General features: G+C 32.1%; 2 protein-coding genes across 2 annotated transcripts in view; one reads left to right on the plus strand and one right to left on the minus strand.

Annotated features, from left to right (window-relative positions):
- Window positions 1-19,893, minus strand: part of LOC132700699 (C3 and PZP-like alpha-2-macroglobulin domain-containing protein 8) — a 152,702-nt gene extending 132,809 nt beyond the window's left edge. Inside the window, exon 1 of the mRNA XM_060668186.1 lies at window positions 19,799-19,893. The gene's annotated coding sequence lies outside the window, so the exon portion shown is untranslated. The remainder of the gene's footprint in view (window positions 1-19,798) is intronic.
- LOC132700914 (lysosomal acid glucosylceramidase-like) lies at window positions 5,423-8,913 on the plus strand. Its single transcript, XM_060668501.1, has 7 exons — window positions 5,423-5,981; window positions 6,123-6,220; window positions 6,784-6,961; window positions 7,025-7,135; window positions 7,900-8,121; window positions 8,370-8,659; window positions 8,757-8,913. Exons 1-7 carry the CDS (start codon window positions 5,460-5,462, stop codon window positions 8,854-8,856), a joined length of 1,521 nt encoding a protein of 506 aa, XP_060524484.1. The 5' UTR covers window positions 5,423-5,459; the 3' UTR covers window positions 8,857-8,913.
- Window positions 19,894-20,213: the final 320 nt, after the last annotated feature.

Below are 20,213 nucleotides of genomic sequence, written 5' to 3' on the forward strand. Positions count from 1 at the left end.
CAACGTTTCGTTGCAATGGCCTCTCCGAAAATTTCACGAAGAAAGCCAAAAGTTTGCGAAAATCCTTCGACGCTGGCTTTAGTTTGGAACGTGACCAGCAAAAGAAACTTTTAATCGAATTGATCTTCCTCAAAATTTGCAAGCAAATAAAGCAAAATGTTATTGGATGAGAAATGCGGATCGGATAGGAACCGTCGATGGGAATATGAAAGAAACAGTTTCGCATCTTGTTTCTAGTGAATGCATTTCGGGGAATACATGCAACAGATTACACAGGTCTACAGTGATTTTGATGTTTGAAAGTTGTTTTGCTTGCTTGTATATTTTTGAGGGCCCTTTTTCCAACAAACGCTATATTTTTGCTCAATCACATCTTTTTTTTATAGCGTTCTAGATCTTAAAAATGTTATTTTATTTCCATGTTAGGCATGATTTTTAAATAAATTGATTTTTATGGAATTAAATGTGATCTGCCAATACTGAATAATATTAGATTTATCTGCAAAACAACAGAGTTGGCGCAGAAGCGTCAATACAGCGTTGGAACCTGCTTTTGCGCAGTTTAGTTGTCGTGCTGCTGTGTTCGCGGCTGTTGCCTTCATTGTTGCGTTTTTCTAGTGTTCTGGAACGTATAAATATGGCAAGAGATGGCAAGATGGCAAAAGATTGGACTCAAATAGAATGGCCTCTAGAACAAGCCTCACACCTGGTAGCAAAAATGTATTCAGTTTTTGTTAGTTGACCCCAAAAAAGTTTTACTACCTCCTTTTCATATCAAACTTCGCTTGAGGAAGCAGTTTGTCAAAGCTCTAGACAGTGTTTTAAATATTTGTGCGAGAAATTTCCAGCCATATCTGATACCAAGATAAAAGAAGATATTTTTGTTGGGCCGCGAATAAGCACATTATGCAAAGACAAGGAATTTCAAAACACAATGAACAATATCGAGAAAAACGCCTGGGGCCATTTAAATAATTAATTGATAAGTTTCTTGGAAAAGTACGAAAACTACGAAAGTATTGTTCAAAATATATTAGAACACTTTCATCGTCTAGGTTATAATATGAGTTTGAAGGTGCATTTCCTGTTTTCAGACTTTTCCTGAAAATCTTGGAGCGATTAGCGAAGAACAGGGAGAGAGGTTTCAACAGGACATTAAGAAAATTAAACTGCGATACCAAGGCAGATCAACCCTAATGATAATGGCGGACTACTGCTGGATGTTAAAACGGGATATGCCCTTCAAAACACAACGCAGCTTTCTGGCAAAAAGATGAAGATTTCACTCAAAAAAGTCAGGGTAAAGTTTTTTTTTTCACTGTTTTTTAACAAGGATTTCACTTTTTTACTGGTTAAAAAAAAATAATTATTTTAGAAATATCGTTTTTTTTTTCCTTTAAATTATATAAAATTATATAAAATCAGTTTTCAAAATAAAAACATGTGTCAAAAAGATTAGTTTAGTTTAGTTTAGTTTAGTTATTGGTCCCACTACGCCTTTACCCAGTGCTCTTTGATTTTTGAAATTCAAAAAACTTTGGAAAGTAATTTATGAAATATAGAATCCTCCATATTAAAAACCAGTATACCTATAATCTTCATGGGTAAAAATAAGATATTTTTGCATCGAGCAAATTAAAAATATATTCAAATATCACATTATTTATTACTTAATGATTAGATGTTGCATTTCGGCTGAGCTCCTCGCCAATAGCATTACGACAAAACAAATATTACTCATTTCAAGTATGCTAGAAGTTAATATTCCGTAAATAAACCTGCTTAAATTCCCACAATTCTCGAATCCGGCAAAGATACTTCGCTCAGTCGTCAGAGACAATAATATACCGCTCCCGCTGTGCTCGAGCACTGAAATAAATTTACTATTATTTCCATTATACATATTCACATCGGTCTTATGAGGGTTTATATTATTTACTCGAAACGCTACATTAACATCTAAAGGTTAAGTTGAAAGCATGATGGTAATAATCCAATCCGAACAGCCCCGGCGTGGATATTTCAATAAGAAAAGCACGTAAAGCTATTGAATCAAATGCGAGTTGACAGTTCAGTTCACGACCAATGGTTGACACACAAGCTAAGCGAAACTGCATGACGAAATAGGCAAAATTGATCCTGGATTAAGGAAGAAATGTGCGACTTAAACAATCGCGTATAATAAAAAAGTAACTCAATGGAGTATAAACTTGCTCCAATTTTATTAGTATAACACATACCAATGTGAAAATAGGTAGGTAAGATTTTGTGGCGTTAATATACGCACAAAAAAAAATGATTAGAGTTTAACCAAACCAACCAACCATATATTTCTTTTAAGGTAATTCATATCAATCAATATGTAAAATTTTAAAAAAGCGGAACATTGAAAATATCTTAAAAAATTGAACATATATTTCATAGTACAATATTACACGAAATGCCTAAAGAATGTTATTTTGGACCTGTTCAAATAATTAAGTTAACAGAAAGTAAAATTAAAGTAAAGTAATTCATGAACCCTTATTGAAGATAATTTGTTGTCTAATTTACAGGTCCTGTAATTGTATATTATGCAACAAGTGCGGTAAACGGCATTTGACTCACGAGTTTATTTGACACTAGCGGAGCGAGTGTTTAATAAACGAGTGACTTAAAAAGTTTACCGAACGTGTTGCATACTACATTTTTTCTATTCCCTTCTGTAAAGTAGCTAATTACACACCGATATAGCGTGCGGGAAGCGTCACTTTACCACGTCCGTTTTGTTTCCCACGTATCCAAGCCACGTCGGACATTTTCGGGATTTTACCTCACGGATTTGGGAGCAATCGGATGTTTTCGGAGATATTTCCCACGCTTTGAATTTTGACGTTTGTCAATTCTGACGGTCATGTCAGTGAATGTATTCGTGTTGTTTTGCGAAAAAAATCTGACGGTCATGTATCGTGTGGTTTTGCTAAAATGTGCCCAAAAACTAACGGTCGTAGAAAAAGTATAGTATGCAACACGTTCGGTAAACTTTTTAAATCACTCGTTTATTAAACACTCGCTCCACTCGTGTCAAATAAACTTGTGAGTCAAATGCCGTTTACCGCACTTGCAAGAAAAAGCATGTCCTAACCTTCAATTTTCTTTTGTTTGTACTGATGAGATATGGATATTTGAAAATAGTACAATTGGTCTTAGCAAGATATTAATATAAAAACTGTAAAAACATGACGCTCGGAATTGACAAACGTCAAAATTCAAAACGTGCAGTAAAATCTCCGAAAACATCCGATTGCTCCCGTTCGGTCAAATCCCGGAAACGTCCGAAGTGACTCGGATCCGTGGGAAACGGAAGTGACGCTTCCCGCAGGCTAGATCGGTGTGTAATTAGGCATTTTACAGACGGGAGTAGAAAAACAACTTAAGCTACATTATCATTATTTCCTATAAAATATTAAATTCCCTTATTATTTGCTAAAACGTTTAAGTAAACACAGTTTTAACAAAAAAAAATAATAATAATTATAGAGTTATTTATACTATTTTAAATCTCCAAGATGACTATAATAATAAATCTGTTTTTTAAAAGGTGATCTTTGTTCTTGAAAAACTGATCATAAGTGCTAGTTATCCAGGAACATTATTTTATATTCCTTTTTCTGCACATCGAATAAATATGGCGATTAGAGGATATATTTTATGCGGAACACCGTAATCAGCGTAAATAATAATTTTACGTAGATTAGGTACCATATATTTCAGTGCGATAAAGACAATCTAGAAAATGTGATACCAAATATATTTTGATAAGTAATATTGACTTGATTTTTATTCAAGTGCATTTCACTGGTAGAATTGAATGTCATCCATCAGCCATTAGCAAATCAAAATTCATAAAGCGTAAGTTTTAGCAAAAAAGTTCCCCCAACCTGCCACATTAAAAGTCGGGCAGGGAAAACTTGTTTTCCATTCGGGTCCGCTGTGATTCGCCGGTCGCCGTTGCAAGAATGTGGGCATTACAATTCTTTTGAGTTTCCAATTTTCTGCAAACACGTCTGCATTCATAGAAGGCTTTTAGTGACCATCGGAACAGAATCGATTGCTTTTTGTTCGTACCAAAAATAATTTCATTTAAGTTTACGTTTCGGCCGTCCTGTCTTATGGGATTACTTGGATTGGATGGGGAAAACGTTTTCCGCGATGAAGACCATCAAGTAATTTTATTCCTGTATACTGATTGAGTTTTCCGCATTACAAAAGAAAAGGGAAACCCCGAGGGTAGTTTTCCGTTTTTCTTTCTAATCGCTTCCAAATTTAATTGGAGATAAATTGGAGAAAATCGCTATCGCTATTTTACTGTTTTTATACACATCTATGTACAATTCAATTGTAAACTACACGAATGTTTTAATTGTGATTGCTGCATTTAAAATATCGTTATCATTGTTAAGATAGCTCTTGTGACGTTATCCTTTATTCTCTTGTTGACTTGACACATTAATAATGTTTTCGGTTGTTTGGATGTTTATAGTTTTAACAGACCCTGTCATGTTAAATTATAAATTTCGTTCCTTGTAAAGAGCAACAAAAATACCTTATCTTACGAATTTTTGTTTAATAAATCATTAAAACAAAATTTTTTTGGCTTAGACCATAATATTAACTTAAAGAAAGAGAAATGTGAAGGTAAGTGGTTTCAAAATTCTTTTCTTTGTTTATGGAATGCGTCATTGGTATAGATAAGTTTGTTAAGGTGAATCCAACTAGGAGGTCAGGCTTTTCGAAATCCAGGACTTTAACCCTCTTCCCCAGTATTTTACTAAATTAAGTACTGTATAAACTTTTACGATGTTATTAAAATATCCTTTAGAATTTATTCTCCTCGGTATTTTGAAATCGATAACTGCGAAATTCTGACAAAGCGACTTATGTTAATTACCAAATTGTTGAAAGAAGTTAAACACACCGAAAAAATCGGCAATTCATAGAGCAAGATGTTTATTTATTCGCTCGCGATTACGCACACTCGATTTCTGTATTCACTTGGTGATATTTTTTTCATACTCCATTACACTTATCTTTATCACTCCTTGTCACATCTCGATTGTAAACAATTGTTATCGGTTTCAAATGCCACAAAAATTCCGTGTTATCAAAATAAATCACGATACATTCACCTCAAAATTATTGCTTAAAACTATAGTTATTTTAAATTTTATTTACCATGCAAATAGTAAAAACAAATCTTTATTTATCGGCTTTATCAGACTTTCCACGTTTAACAATCAACAAATCATTTTAATGTACACGTATAAGGTTTTTTCAAAAATGTATCATAAAAACCATTTTATCATAATAAACAATCCGTACTTAAAACACTTAAATCGAGATACAAATCTGAAGGGCCGCCTATATAATAATATGAAAAATTTTACATTAGTAACTAGTAACAGACATTTCAGTGCAAAATGCGGGTTGTTGCAGTTGTAGCGTCTTTGATATTGTCTCTGCAGTATAGCAACGCAAACGATTGCGTTCAAAGGGCTGAAAAATACGGACCAGTATGTGTGTGTAATTCCACCTACTGTGACAACGTCCCCGATGTACTGGACCTCAGTTCCGGACAGTACCAGCTCTACACTACTTCCAAATTAAAGTTGGGATTCGCCTCCTCGACCGGAAGTTTTTCCAACGGAGGTCCTTCTGCCACCGCTACCATCGCGGTCCCAGATCTTAAAGCCACCCAGCAGAAAATATTGGGATTCGGTGGGGCTTTTACTGATGCCGCTAGTTACACGATACTAACCTTGCCCGAGGCCGCCCAAGATAAACTTTTGCAAAGTTACTTCGCTGATGATGGTATCCAATATACTATCAATAGGGTTTTAATGGGCACGTCCGATTTTTCTGTCAGAGGTTTTACGAATCTAGATGAAAAAGATGAGACACTTGAAAGCTTCGCCTTAGTGCCCGAAGATTCGGAAATGAAAGTGAGTTTGTCTATTTAAAATGGAAGGAGATTTTTTTGTCATACATTCTTAAATTTTTATGGGCTTTTGCACTTTTATTAGCTCATTATTTCCGTATATGTATTCGCCAACTACCTATTCATATTCAACATTTTGTTCTAGATTCCAGTAATCAGAAAAGCCCAACAGTTTCGTGGTGACGCTCTTAAACTCTTCCTTTCATCTTGGTCATCACCAAAGTGGATGAAGACTATTGAAGAGTAAGTTGAATAAATATATATTATTAGGAAAAGGAAAAGATTTATAAAGCAGATACATAAACTGGTCAAAAACTAATACCAAAATTAATATCTGCATAAAAAAAGTAAATAATGAATTAAAAATATTAAAATTGTAATTTTTTTTATTTTTCGTTATGATATTGATTGGACACGAATTTACATATCAATCGTACCTCGAGTTACATTCATATCTGAGGAATATTATGGAACATTGTTCTTTAAGAAGGCCAGAATTACGAGACGGAAACTAAAGATACGTTTGCATTTTGAAATAAATCGCGTACACATTCAATGACAAAAATTCACAACACAAAGTTCTCAGCCGCGATGATTAGAAAAGTTTTATAAATTTAAAATTCTCGTGCGTAGCGAGAATCAATATTTTTTTAATTAACTTTTCACTATGTAGATTAGCTTGTTGTGCAGAGCGAGTAAATTTGATAAAAGGGAAACAAAGTAAATTAACGAAGTTTCGGAAAAAGGATTTAAAAACTAATATTAGTCCCGAATTAAAATCGACTAAAAACTTTCTGCGTTTTTAGTTACTTCGGCGAGGGAGTTTTAAAAACTGAGTACAATCAACTGTGGGCGGACTACTACATCAAATTCTTCGAAGCTTACCAGGAAGCTGGCGTGGAGTTCTGGGGAGTAACTGCACAAAATGAACCTTACACCAGTCCGGCTGGTAACGTCAACTTGCGATGGTCGTACAACTCTCTGGTAATTTGGTAAAATGGACGAAACGACGATCTTAATTTTTCTAAACTATCACAATAATTTTAGAGAGACTGGGTACTGGACTACTTCGGCCCAACACTCAGAGACTCAACCTTCAAAGATCTGAAAATTCTCATGCTTGACGACAACACCAACCATATTGAAAATTTCAAAAGTGTAAGTCTGGAATTTTTAATTTTATCTTGTCGCATCAAAAATACTATCCGCATCATTATCATTCGAAATCAAGTGCATACTATTGCTATGTTCTCGGTTAAATTAGTATTACATGTTGAATTGGTTACTTCTCCTTCTTTTTTGTGTATATTCAATTAAATGATTTGATTGATTCTACAAACAGGAAATTGATAGGTAATCAAAACTAAAACTGAAATAATAAAGCTATTAACAATGATGTCGACTTAATTACAATTATCCAAAGTACTCAAACTTTTACACAGCAATGACCAATAAATTCTGAAACGACAAAACGACAACTTTGTCGTAAAAAATATTAACCCGATTAGATAGAGAAGTTTAGTTTTCAAATAACGTAAGTATAAGTAGATAATTTTTAACGAACGAACTTAAATATTAAACGATATAAGTTCGAATAAGACGAATAAAAGATTTTTAAAACTTTGCTCACTCTAAACGACATTCATTTTAAGTTGCGGAGGAAAATAAATCTTCTAGTTCTTTTTTTTTCAAGCGAATGTTATTAATAATTCTAAACTTCCAGGCCAATCAAAATTTGTTTGTTGATTTACCTCTTGTCTATCCTACCCGCATCTATTATAAAAAACAACTGAATAATTTTACTTAATAATATTCCTACTCACGTTTCTCTTATCCTTTAGTCTATATTTGTTTCCAAGGTGCATGACGTATTTTTGTTACAGTGCACATCACTAATATATTAACACCTTTTGCCATTTTAGCGCACCTTTGAAAGACCGGAAATATTGGATTATCTCGATGGCATTGCCCTCCATTGGTACAACGACAATCTCAATCAAGACAGCTGGTTCGAAGGGTGGCCAGAAAGTCTTTTCCTGATCGGCACCGAAGCTTGTCAAAGTGTCATAAACTATTTAACAGAGAACAAAGTTCGACTAGGAGACTGGGATAGAGCCACGGAATACATAGATCACATAGTCTATGTAAGTATTTATTAAACTCTCTGCTTTTTAATTTGGCTTTCGCCAGCTTAAAAAATCAGTAATTTCTGTCTAAATATGATCGTATTTATTCATCAAAATCTCAAAAAAGAAAAGCCAAGTTGATAATTTGACGATGTACTTACAATCAAGAATTTTGAAAAGGAAATTTTAATTCATCCAAATGCGCTTACGATATATATTATATTACAGTCTATTGAGCCTCCTAAGATCATTACGTTTTATCATAGGATTTAGATCATCATTACACTGGATGGGTGGAATGGAACCTCGCGCTGAATCTTGACGGGGGACCGAGCTGGATGAACGCTTCTCTCGATGCACCAATTATTGTTAATGCCACAGCTGTAGAATTCTACAAGGAACCGATGTTCTACGCTCTAGGACACTTTTCCAAGTTTATCGTTCCCGACTCGCTCAAACTGGCATTAACCACTAGCGATGGTCTGTCTGACAACGGTATCAGAACTGTGGCAGCTTTGAGACCCGACGGAAAAGTGGCAGTATTTGTTACGAACGAGTAAGTTTTCGGAAAGTCTTTATTGGGTAACGATCTTCAATTTACTATTATTGTTACTATTTCTTAGACGGATTTTATTTGTTTATTCTTGTTTCAGAAATGACAACTCAGTCACTATTCAAATTAGTATTGGTGAATCGAGTCAGTCCATTGAATTTGCAGCAAACTCGATTAATACTCTTCTTTATAATGTGTAATATACTGTTCTCTAATAAAAGATCAAATTAATCCCAGGAAGTTTTTTCAAGTCAAATCAACTACACACCATACCACAGTCCAAAACTCTCAGAAGTCTGATAACCTGTAATCAGTGTGACAATGTGAATTCGAGAGTAATAGAAATTGAATGATCATTTACATATGATTTAAATTTTTAATTAAACTGTTAACCATTTACCTTTCTCTGTAGTACTTCCTTCTTGTCCTTCTTCAAAATAGTTTACTAAATTATTAACAAACTTGCAAAACGAATTTGCTTTCTATTTAGACACGAATTTGAAAGTAAAATTAACACAGCAGGTTTTAAATATGATTAATTACAGTGTTACTCAAATTATACTTATATCCTATATTAAATTAGAACAATATAAACTGCAATTAAGGAATTGTTTCTTTTTCAGAAATAAATTATGTGCACATAAACTTTAATAGGCACTGGAAATTATATTTGATTATATCTTTTCCCAGCTTTATAATTATAATATGGGTTGAACGGAAATAACATTAGAAAATTATGTTATTGGTAAAACAATTCATTCTACTTGTTAAACTGCAATCGATTATAGCAATATTTTCACATCTGTTGCGATAAAACAAATCTTATGAGTTCTTATAATATTATAGACAATGATTTCAAATCGCTGTTTTTATAAACTGTGATCCAATGTCTGTGTTGTTTGTTGTAATTTTATATAATCAACAAAATAATACATATATTAATACATATATAGTTCTTTATTGATTGTTGATCATTACAAAAATTAACGCCAAAAGTGCTTATTGCTACGAAATAAATATTTCTACGTTCAGTTACGTGGGAAACCCAGAAAATCACTCGTTACCGCATGGATGTGTACATAAATTACAAAGTGGGGCACTAGCGCGCATTCTCGTCGAATAAAATCGGGAAATTAATAGCAGTCTCTAAAACGTGTCATTTCGACTCCAATTTTAAGAACGGCTGAGCTTTATGCAAGTTGAAGTATGTGGAGAACCATTAACGGTCTCGCATAATGTAAGATACAGCCTTACGAGGGCAATTTTAACCGCAAGGTGGCGCGTAATTTTGAGGGAACTACCTATTTAGTCCGCTCTCTTTGAGGGATACTCCAAATTTTACCTTAAATTAAATTTAAAATTTATTAAATGTCGGGGGGTTGAAATGTTCATGCTAGATTATTATGTTCCCGATCTTTCTACGACAGTAATGGCAAACCTTTTTAGGTGTGTCAAATTTTTGAAAAATCGAATTATAATTTTAGTGCCTGCAACACATATATTTTATTTCTAACCACGTAACATGGCCACCCAATGCTAGCATTTGCCAAAATAAAGAATGTAAATGTTTCCAGAATGTTGCATTTTTATGATAATATCAATATTGAAACATCGTATTTAAATGTTATTTACTCTGGCTGTTGTGGGAAACAAATTTTTAAATTATTACGTTTTTTATCTCCGAAGCCTTGTGTCACTAAAAATCTGTAGCTTCTCACATACTGTTCTACACTATTATCAATGCAGTTAAATCCGTCGCAAGAATGACAATGAAATACAATGTTGTATTGATTATTGTTTACGCCCTCAATGAGATACCACAAACTTTTTAAAACAAAAGATTGTAAATTGGAATTAATTTTTAAATTTTTTGAAATCTTAATAAAATCCGTTAGAAAAATATTATTTTGGAAGGCACCGATTGAGTCAAAAAATCTGAAATAGTCAAATATAGTCATTGAAATTGGACGACTACGACAAAATGTTATTCATTTTTACTTTTTTTGATTTGCCTCATTATCATACACAGCGTAGATAGCATATTTTTTTAACAACAAAATTGAACTTCATGTTCACTTCAAATATTAAATGATAACAAAGATAGTCAAAAAACAAATTTAAGTTAACTCAGACATGCAGTTAAATTTTGTTGAAAAAACGACGTATATTTTTGAATCACTCTGCATAATATCTGTTTATGCTAAATAATCAACTAAATGAGGTAAAAATTGTTTAAATCCCTTGCAGCAATCAATTTTTTTTTAATTTCTTAAATCTTTTTATGCAAACAAAAATTCACAGTTTCTTATTTGTACAAGAATGGATGAAAGGTGAAAGTTACAAGGACGATTAAATTACAAGAAAGTTTCTCCCATTGTGGTGCTGGGGAATCGGAAAACTTTGTATTTCGTTTTATCTTTTGTTAGTAGCAAATGTTATAAACAAAAGAACACATCACACCTTTTCATTTTTCTTTTTTAACTTCGCCAGATGTCGCTCAACAATTTTCAGTACCGTTTCCCAGATTATTCCTTGCTTATGATATGCAAAAATGCCCAATTTTAGATGACTTTTTGGCCTAACAATCACTTAATAAACTTTAAACTTAATACGTCATCAAGGAATCGTTAGATGTAAATTTAACTATCTACACAGATGGCAGCACTTTGCTTTCCGATAGTCGTTTTCAAAACTTGCTAAGTAACAAGGAGCACCGCATGACCCTTTCTTGCTTAATAGAAACTTAATGAGCTGGGACGAAGGGTCAGTATATGACAAGCTATCTCCCATTTTGATTTTCGCTACTGAATGGATCATTTGATCCCCATAGAGTATTTGCGGCAATGCATTTATTACATGCGTATATCCCAAAGAATATACGTTATTACCAGTTTAATAACAAAGTAGATGTCGAGGCCCACAGATGCGAATTTACTTTTGTATTATTTTTAGCATCCAATTAGCATGAATTTGTTTTGTTATTCCTTGATCAACTTGTAACCAGGAACGCGAATCTTCAATCGATATTTTTTTATAATACCAACATCAAGTGTTTTGCACTGCGATTTATCAAAAATCGCAAAGCAAATTATGTTATTTTATTAATTCTGTGGTTATCACTTAGCCATATAAGTAGTTTGTTTGTGTTAATTTCGTGCATGAAATGGATTGCTTTTTTATCACAAATTTTATCGAATTTAAATAGAAACTGCGATAGTATATTTTTTTAGTTGCTATTTTGTTAAACCATGACAGTGGCCTATTCAATCATTTATTTGGGAAACGTTACTCATGATTTCGAACGTATTTGAATTAGCTATGTATAAATAACGACTATATTTTGCTACGTATAACGTTTAAAAATATAAACCAAAAAGAACATTTGTCTTCCTCTGGCGAACTTTAACGCAATAAATCGAGTTTTTTTTATGTGCGGACACTCCCATTCCTCGAAAAACAAAAAAAAAACAAAGACGCAGTTACCAACAGAATCTCAGATTTAATCATTCTTCGCATTCACTAGAGAATTTCGTATAACCTTGTTAAACGCAATAGCCATATTTAGCTCCATCCACAATTAAAAAATTAAAAAAAGATTACCTCAAGATGTCAAGTCTCACAACTTGAACAAAAATCTCAAAAATTTTCAAATTTATCAAAAATTCTTTATTTGCCGATGAGTTTATCGAAAGAAAAAACACAACAAAACCATTTATATAGCTTTCAGATAAGTTACACAGTTTCTAGTGTTGTTTTTTACAACTTGCTAACAAGTGATGCAATTTGAGTACCGACGACTCAGGAAGCAAAAGGACTGAAAAGTATTTTTTAAAATTCCCACCAAGTAAGAAACGAATACGGATGACTAAGTGACTCGTTCTACTAAAATCAACAATCACCCAGCGCAAGATGTTTGTCACAATCACGCGCCACATTATGAAAATTGCTATAGGCTGAAAGTTTCTGGTTATTTGTCGCCACTTACTCGACATCGGCTACCAACATATGGAGGGCAATATTTTACAGAAATTAGTCAGGCGACATTCTGCCTTCAAAATTAATTTTCACGTGATACTAGGGTTTAGTTAATTAAGATTAACTCATCATATAAACATGCTGTAAGGGTGAAGAGTCAAAGTCAGGTTATTTTACTTGGAATATGGTATTGACAGGGTTCATTTGAAAGTTTACTCGAATGATCATGATTATAACTAAAGTGCACCCAAAGGTGTGGTCAAGAAATCTACATAAATTTTCCGCCCTCAACTTTCTAGTTACTCATTCCCATCCATCGATATTCAAAATGGTAAAATAATATTTCTGTCCTATTAAAATATTACTTAGTAGTTTCATTTCTTGATAATATAAATATAAATGTATAATAAAGTTATCTAACCAGTAGGTTTGTAGGTAAGTTTGACTGCTTATATTACTGATTAATAGCAAATTCTGTAAAAAAAAAATATAAGAACTAAAAGTTTAGATTTTCACGAAATTATATATTATGACATGACATTTGTTTCGACAATACCGTGTCTTTATCAAAGCTAATTCTGTAGACAAAACTGCAAGACGAACAGTGCTACGAATTGCCGACATTTTTGAACCAATGTAACACAAGTGTAACAATTTGATAACAATTGATCAATAATCTTAGCTTACCATAAAGTTCATTAAATTCGCAACTCACATCTTAAAAAAAGTTTTTTACACTAATTCGTATTTCTTCGTTTGTCGTTAGGCAAACTTAATCTGAGGGGAAAAAACCCTAATTTGTTAATCATCAAGCGGAATTTTTATTTTACATGCAGAGCTCACTAACTTATTTTTGTAAATAATTAATAACCGTATAAAGTAGTTAGATCCAACGAGTTTCTATTTAAAAAAATTTGAAGAAAACTAGTTTAAATACAGTCAAGTTTAGAAAACTCCCTATATGAAATAATTGCACAGGTACTACTCTCAGCAATGCATTTGACTATATCATAGGAAAACGTGTTTCCTTTTAAATAATTTCTATTTGTTCCCAAAAATATTATAATTAAACATCTCATATATATGAGACGTTTAATTATAATTTAAACATTCGTTGAAAGCAGCAAGAAAATACAGTACATTGCCACACAATTACGCCAACTCGTAGAAGGATTTCATGAAAATTTATAAAATGAACTTTCCAGTTAAAAATAAGCAGAATCCTTTTTCCGTCAAATCCCCAGTCCAGACAATTTATTTCCGAAAGGTTGAAATTCTTAAAATTAGCCTTGCCGAATCTGGTCTCGCCGCCTTGCCATCAGACGGGCTTTAGTGGTTTTTCCCACCTCCGATTCGAAAACCCAATACATTAATTTCGCCATGGAACTAATTTACTGAAACCCTCCGAAACAACATTATCCCTAAAGGAAAACTAGTAACAAATGAGGCATTTGCAATTATTTCCAATTATTCCACACTCAGCCAGCCTGAATCAAATATGGGTGGTGTGATCAGTATTAATTCGTCAATTTCCAGCTTAATGAGTTTGCCGGCAACACATTTTCTGGATTTATGAGTTAAAAGTGCATATTTGTCACCTCCATAAACAATTTTCTAGATATGTATGTGTTCTGGGTGTAGGTACTTCATGTGCTTCATAAAGTTAGGTACAATAACACCTAACTTATCAAAATGATTGTCTAACTCAGGTTATAGAAGTTTTAAGTTACCAGCATTAATTACAAAAGTTAGTAAAGCTCCGTCTATTATTTTAATACCGTATTTTACTAAAGTTCATCGAATTATTCTGTCTATTACATTAAATAGAAAACTAATTACTTTCCAGGTTTGGCAACATTAGTTTTTTTAATTAATGATATATATGCAACAAAAATAAGAACGAACATACAATTAGTATGGAACTACATATTTTGCCTCTAATACTTATGTTTTTTTTTTTCAAAACAATGTTCTACTAATTAATTTTTTATCGTATGTGAGTTCATTATTAATATTATTGTTATTATTATTTACAAAAATGAAACGACGTCGATCAAAAACAAGCTGACACATTACCAATGGCATTGTCTAAATGCATCCTGGATATTTACCTTAATATTTAAAACTGAAAGTTGGTTATCTTTCAGGTTAAATTACATTGATTAACTTTCTTAAAGCTGTTGCTCTACAGCACAATTGTTCAACTCGTTTACAAATTAGCTATTACCTTAGGTATCTATCAAAAATATTTTAGAAAATTGCTTATTACAAACTTTGCGATAATAATGTTTTGTAATTCTTATATTTTATTGATTTAAAAAAAAAATCTCTCAGTCAATTAACTCGAAACGTCAGGTATTTCACAGACTACGTTGAAGTAAATAGTTAATCATTGATTCGATTACTCGAGAGCAGAGTTAAATAAACTCGCCGAGTCCTATAAATTTGTTCAATCTTTCGTTTCGCCCCTCGATACTGTCTAGAAATGTTTGCAATTAACTAACTGAAAGCTTTGTACCGATTCCTAAAAAATACTCGATCGTAATCAGCGATAAGGATTCGTTTACTTTTACGCTCTACAAGTCACCGAGTAAATCAAAAAGACAAAAAAATCAAAATTAATGCATGTTACCCAATTAAATGATCATCTTGAAACAGCAATTTATAATTTTTTCTATAATACGTGCGATTATTAATAAAAACTAAGGTTTTTGATAAATTTTCATCGAATGGTTCGAAAGCAAGCATTTTTTTCGATTGTTGAACGAGCTGAGTAACTTTATTTTTACATACGTAAAAGAAAGCTTCTAGGAACTAGAGAAAGAAGATATTATGCCTGCAGAAATAAATATTTTGTTCATCTTGGTCCTGCGACAGAGAAAAATAATATTCTGAAGCTTAACACGATCGCTCTTAACCAAGTTATCAAAAAAAATCCATCATAAGCAAGCATTCTGCTTGGACATTTCCGTCGAAACGACAAAACATTCAAAAGAGGACTCAATAATTCTTTGTTCTTACTAATGCCTTTACTGAGAGAATTGTTTGTAATTTAATGGCGTATAATTTATTATACTAAGGAATACCGCACAATTCAGCGAAGGAGTTATAGTTATTATAGTGACAGTTGTGTTACACTAACCCTTCTTGCTATCACTTTCAAAAGAGTTTTCAATTTTATTATATGATAAGGTATTTAAAACACTTTTTTAGTTTTTTCACAATATAGATCATGTTGATCAACGTGTTACTAGAATGGCCTTTCAAATAAGCACTCGACCTAACTAATCAAAATTTAGTAAATAATAAAATTTATACCCACTCGTTTTTGAATTTAATTACCTGTTTTCAGAACTGATAGAGTAAAAAAACCCTTTTTCATTCTTGTGTTCTAAATATTTTCGAAATATTTCTAAATATTGCTTCTTCTCCGTGAAATTCCCATTAAAAATTATCTATTTTAATCCCTAACCATGCAAAACCAAATTGTTGCTATTTTGCGCAAACAGTGGAACGTGATTATTTTAGTTTTCTACTAGATTTTAGTTCATTTAAGAATAATACCATTGCGTGTAATTAAATTTATGAAGTACCTTAGATAGAAAACGACGACAAAGACATGCCAAAGAATAAAGCACTACTACGACAACGGAGTCGCAGTAGATCCGTTGGGTCACAGTTAGACAGGTGAAACTAAACGGTGATATTTGATATTGCTTATACTAAAATAGCTAAAATAGAAGTAAAATTATTGATAATTGCCTATTTAAAAACTAATCCAAAATCCTTTGGACTTATTATAGCTACTTAGTGAGTTTAGTCTACATGACTTTAAAGTTAACGTTAAAACATTATAACTGCCCATACATCGAACTTAGGAACGACGATGCAAAGCACCAAATCATAATGTCTAAAACTGTGACAAGGGATTTATAACACGTGTTTTATTATTAACGAGATTATAATAATAATCGACTATTCAATCGATCTGAACAAAAACATATTGTGCAAGTATATTCAATTTCCGAAGTTCAAAAATTATAATCTAGCTCCCATTAATCAGTTTCCATTCACGGCTTATTAATTCTGTGTGTTGCAATTTTAACAATAATTCCATTAAACATGCATACAATAAATTGGGAACGTAGTGATTGAGCAATAAATTTCGCTGTACCAATTCAAACTCACTTTATTAGAGCCAATCTTTTGAATTGTAAATATGTTTATTGCCGATTTATTCACGTTTTTCGTTTGTCTAATCATTTACAACAATGAAGCGACTGAATTGTATAATAAAGCCTTTCCAGTTTATCGGCCAATTCCATCATTGCTGAATGAACTTTAATTGTTGTTTTTAGTAAATTGTCACTTTTGATCTTGACTCCATGTTAATATCCATTTCATAATTTTCGATAGTAACTGGCTACAGCGCAAATTTTATGGTCCGTGGTATGAGACTATTTCTATTAAGTTAAATTATTCATTATTATATTGTCCAAATATTTGGATCTACTGATTCATATTTGACTTAAAATCTAAGATTAGTAATCTAAGTAATAGTTAAATAAGAACAAACGTTGTTCAGATTTTCACATAAATATATTTAAATGACAGTTGTTTCGGCCTTTATCAAAATTGTGTGTTGCCGAAACAGCTGTCATTTAAATATATTTATGTGAAAATCTGAACAACGTTTCTTCTTATTTAACTATTTTAAATGGATTTTCTTCAAGTAAAAGCCACTTCAGTACAATTAATCTAAGTAAGTAGTAATAGAGTAGTAACAAATTAATGCATCTAAAAAAAAAACCCAATGTAAGAACAAGTGATATTAAGAGACATTTTGCTACTAAAAACTCCTAGTTTAGTTACTTGAGGAAAGATTTTCCATTATTTTAAATTTAAATTTAAAATGGCACAAGTTATGTGGTTAAATATAAAGGCTTTTTAAACGTAACTTTTTATTTTTATGTATTTAAAAGACAGAAAGAATATATATATATATATATATATATATATATATATATATATATATATATATATATATATATATATATATATATATATATATATATATATATATATATATATATACCACGAATTGATTGAAAACCCCTAATTTGAGTTGATTAAAAAAATAGAATGTGTAGTGTTAATACAATCGCGCTTAACTAAGTTTGCGAAAAAAAAAATCAATTATCACTACACCAAGACATTCAAAAGAACCGATAGCTTCTTACTTCTTACTAATGTTTCTACCGAGGGAATTCATTATAGTTTAATGATGCATAAGACATTTTAATATGCTAAGGAATACCGCACAATTCAGACAATGTTAGAAACTGTTGCTATAGTGACAGTTAGTTAAGCAAGTAAAGACTTTTTCCGACATTTTCATTGATTTCTCAAGTGGGATAAAGTATGCTACACCCTTACCCATAACAACCTTCCTGCTAAAATTTTGCTTTCACTGTCGTCATCGTCCATTTAAAAACTATAAGAGTTTTCAACATTATTATATGCTAATGCATTTAGAACCCTTTTTTGTAGTTTCTTCAAAGTTTAGATCATATTCTTCATCATGAATTTATATTCTTGTATTATTTTTTGTATTCTTAGAATTGCCTTTCAAATAAACACTCATCAAAGGAACTATCATAATTAGAACTATTTGTTAATAAATTCCCACATAAAGGTTACTGCTTAAAAAGAAAATATGAATAACCTGCATTATTTTTTGGTCGACATGTTTTCACTTATTGTTTGAAAACGAGGTAGACTAAGAAGGATAACACAATATGCAGGTTTGAAATCGAATCATCAATAAAAACGAAGCATCATGCTTGGTACATAGATAGTTTATGCAACAAAAGCAAATTATAAGATCCCCAATCTGCTCAAAGATAAGATAAATATGGTTCAAATTAAAACATAAATTAGCAAGAGCAAATATATTCCTAAAAACAATGTTATTAGCCTAGTTTTTTTCTTAAATAAGCCCTTATTTAACGTTTATTTGCAGAGATATTCTCCATTTAAGAAAACTATTCGCATTCGCAACATGGCCTCGCATTATTCTGTAGTACTTGAATTGCCTTTTAAATAAGTACCTAAATATAAAACTTTGTACTATAAGTTTATTCTTTCAAATATCCAGCGTAGTGTGTATGATAAATGAAAAATGCATAAACAATTGCAGCCCTTGAAGCAGTCTACAATACTTTTTATACCAAACTTTAGAATTTTTCGCGGTAAATTGTTTTTGGCAGGTAATTTACTCCCTAAAAAGAATATTTTCATCGAGTTTTGGTTAGTTTTTGCCCATAATATATATTTAGATAATCGAAAAATAACCGATCAAGCAAATGATTTTCAAGAAAGAATTTTTTTCAAACCCCAAAATAAACCAAAATAATTTTTAAAACTTTCAGCTTTCACGGATTGCCAAATTGCAAGTGGATAGCACATTTCGCCACACCCTGTGTAATATGCGATACCCTTAAATAAAAATTTTTATCTGTTACTGAAGAAATAGCTATGTGAAAGTAACTAATAAAATTCGATTTTATAGATTCTTCGAAAGTAATAACAATAACAGTTTAGTACTGATCCATTAAATATCAGCTAACTAATATACCATGAAACTTATGGTTATAACGTTTCAGCAAATTAAATTTCGTATGATCTTAAAACGCTTCAATTTTGTGTTGTAGAAGCCATTGTAAAAAACAATAGAAAATTTTTAATTAACTGAACGACAGCTTTACACCTTTCTGAATACAAATAACAGCCTTTCCAGAATAACAGCCCCATTAAATAGAAAGACTTTATCAACTGACACATATTGTACTACTTTTAGCTAGGAATTCTTTCTAATATCTGAATTACGAAATATTTTTCAGATATTTTGGTATTCAAGATCCAATATTTAAAATATCCGATATCCAATATTTAAACATTAACTAGAAATTCGCTTATGGTTTTTTAAAACATGTGATAAAATTGATGAAATTCATAAAATTTTTCCATTATATCTTCATTCATGTTGACATACCCACCGTCGACGCATCCGTAACAGGAGATCGTTAACTAATTAAATAATTTTTGACAATTTTTTTACACAATCGTGAAATTCCATAAAATAATTTCAAAACTCATAATACTTACCCCAAAACAGCAAGGCGTTGAGCAACCTCAGCGGCCAAAATCGACGGTCGAAATAAAGAGGCAGAGTTTACAGCAACTGTGCACGCGACACCTGACTCTTCCGAACGACTGAACGAGATACAGAGTGGAAAGATCCGGCTCTATGATAGAGTCTGCTCTGGACCATACAGAGGACAACGCTAGGGCGCGGGCGCAAGTTCTTTACGCTTCTTGCGAACCGTGTTAGGGAATGAGGTGTGCTAATTATTACTGTGGCCTAGTTAGAAATAAATAAGGAAACACACGTATTGTGTCCGAAGTGCTTTCTGCAGTTCGTAGGGCTGGACAGGTTGCGATAATTGGAGCCGTTAACGATGTCGGTGAAAAATGGTTTTCTCAAAAACTTTTGCTCATTGTCTTTGCTGAACACGGACCT

The sequence above is a fragment of the Cylas formicarius genome, unplaced genomic scaffold, assembly GCF_029955315.1.
Source record: "Cylas formicarius isolate icCylForm1 unplaced genomic scaffold, icCylForm1.1 PGA_scaffold_4__25_contigs__length_36172078, whole genome shotgun sequence".
Classification (NCBI taxonomy): Eukaryota; Metazoa; Arthropoda; class Insecta; order Coleoptera; family Brentidae; genus Cylas; species Cylas formicarius.

Excerpts from the sequence above, each read along its gene's own strand:
- LOC132700914 (XM_060668501.1), top strand. The coding sequence starts at position 5,460 with ATGCGGGTTGTTGCAGTTGTAGCGTCTTTGATATTGTCTCTGCAGTAT. Across the intron at positions 6,221-6,783 it reads TGGATGAAGACTATTGAAGA|TTACTTCGGCGAGGGAGTTT; the intron begins GTAAGTTGAATA and ends CTGCGTTTTTAG. Across the intron at positions 8,122-8,369 it reads ACATAGATCACATAGTCTAT|GATTTAGATCATCATTACAC; the intron begins GTAAGTATTTAT and ends GTTTTATCATAG.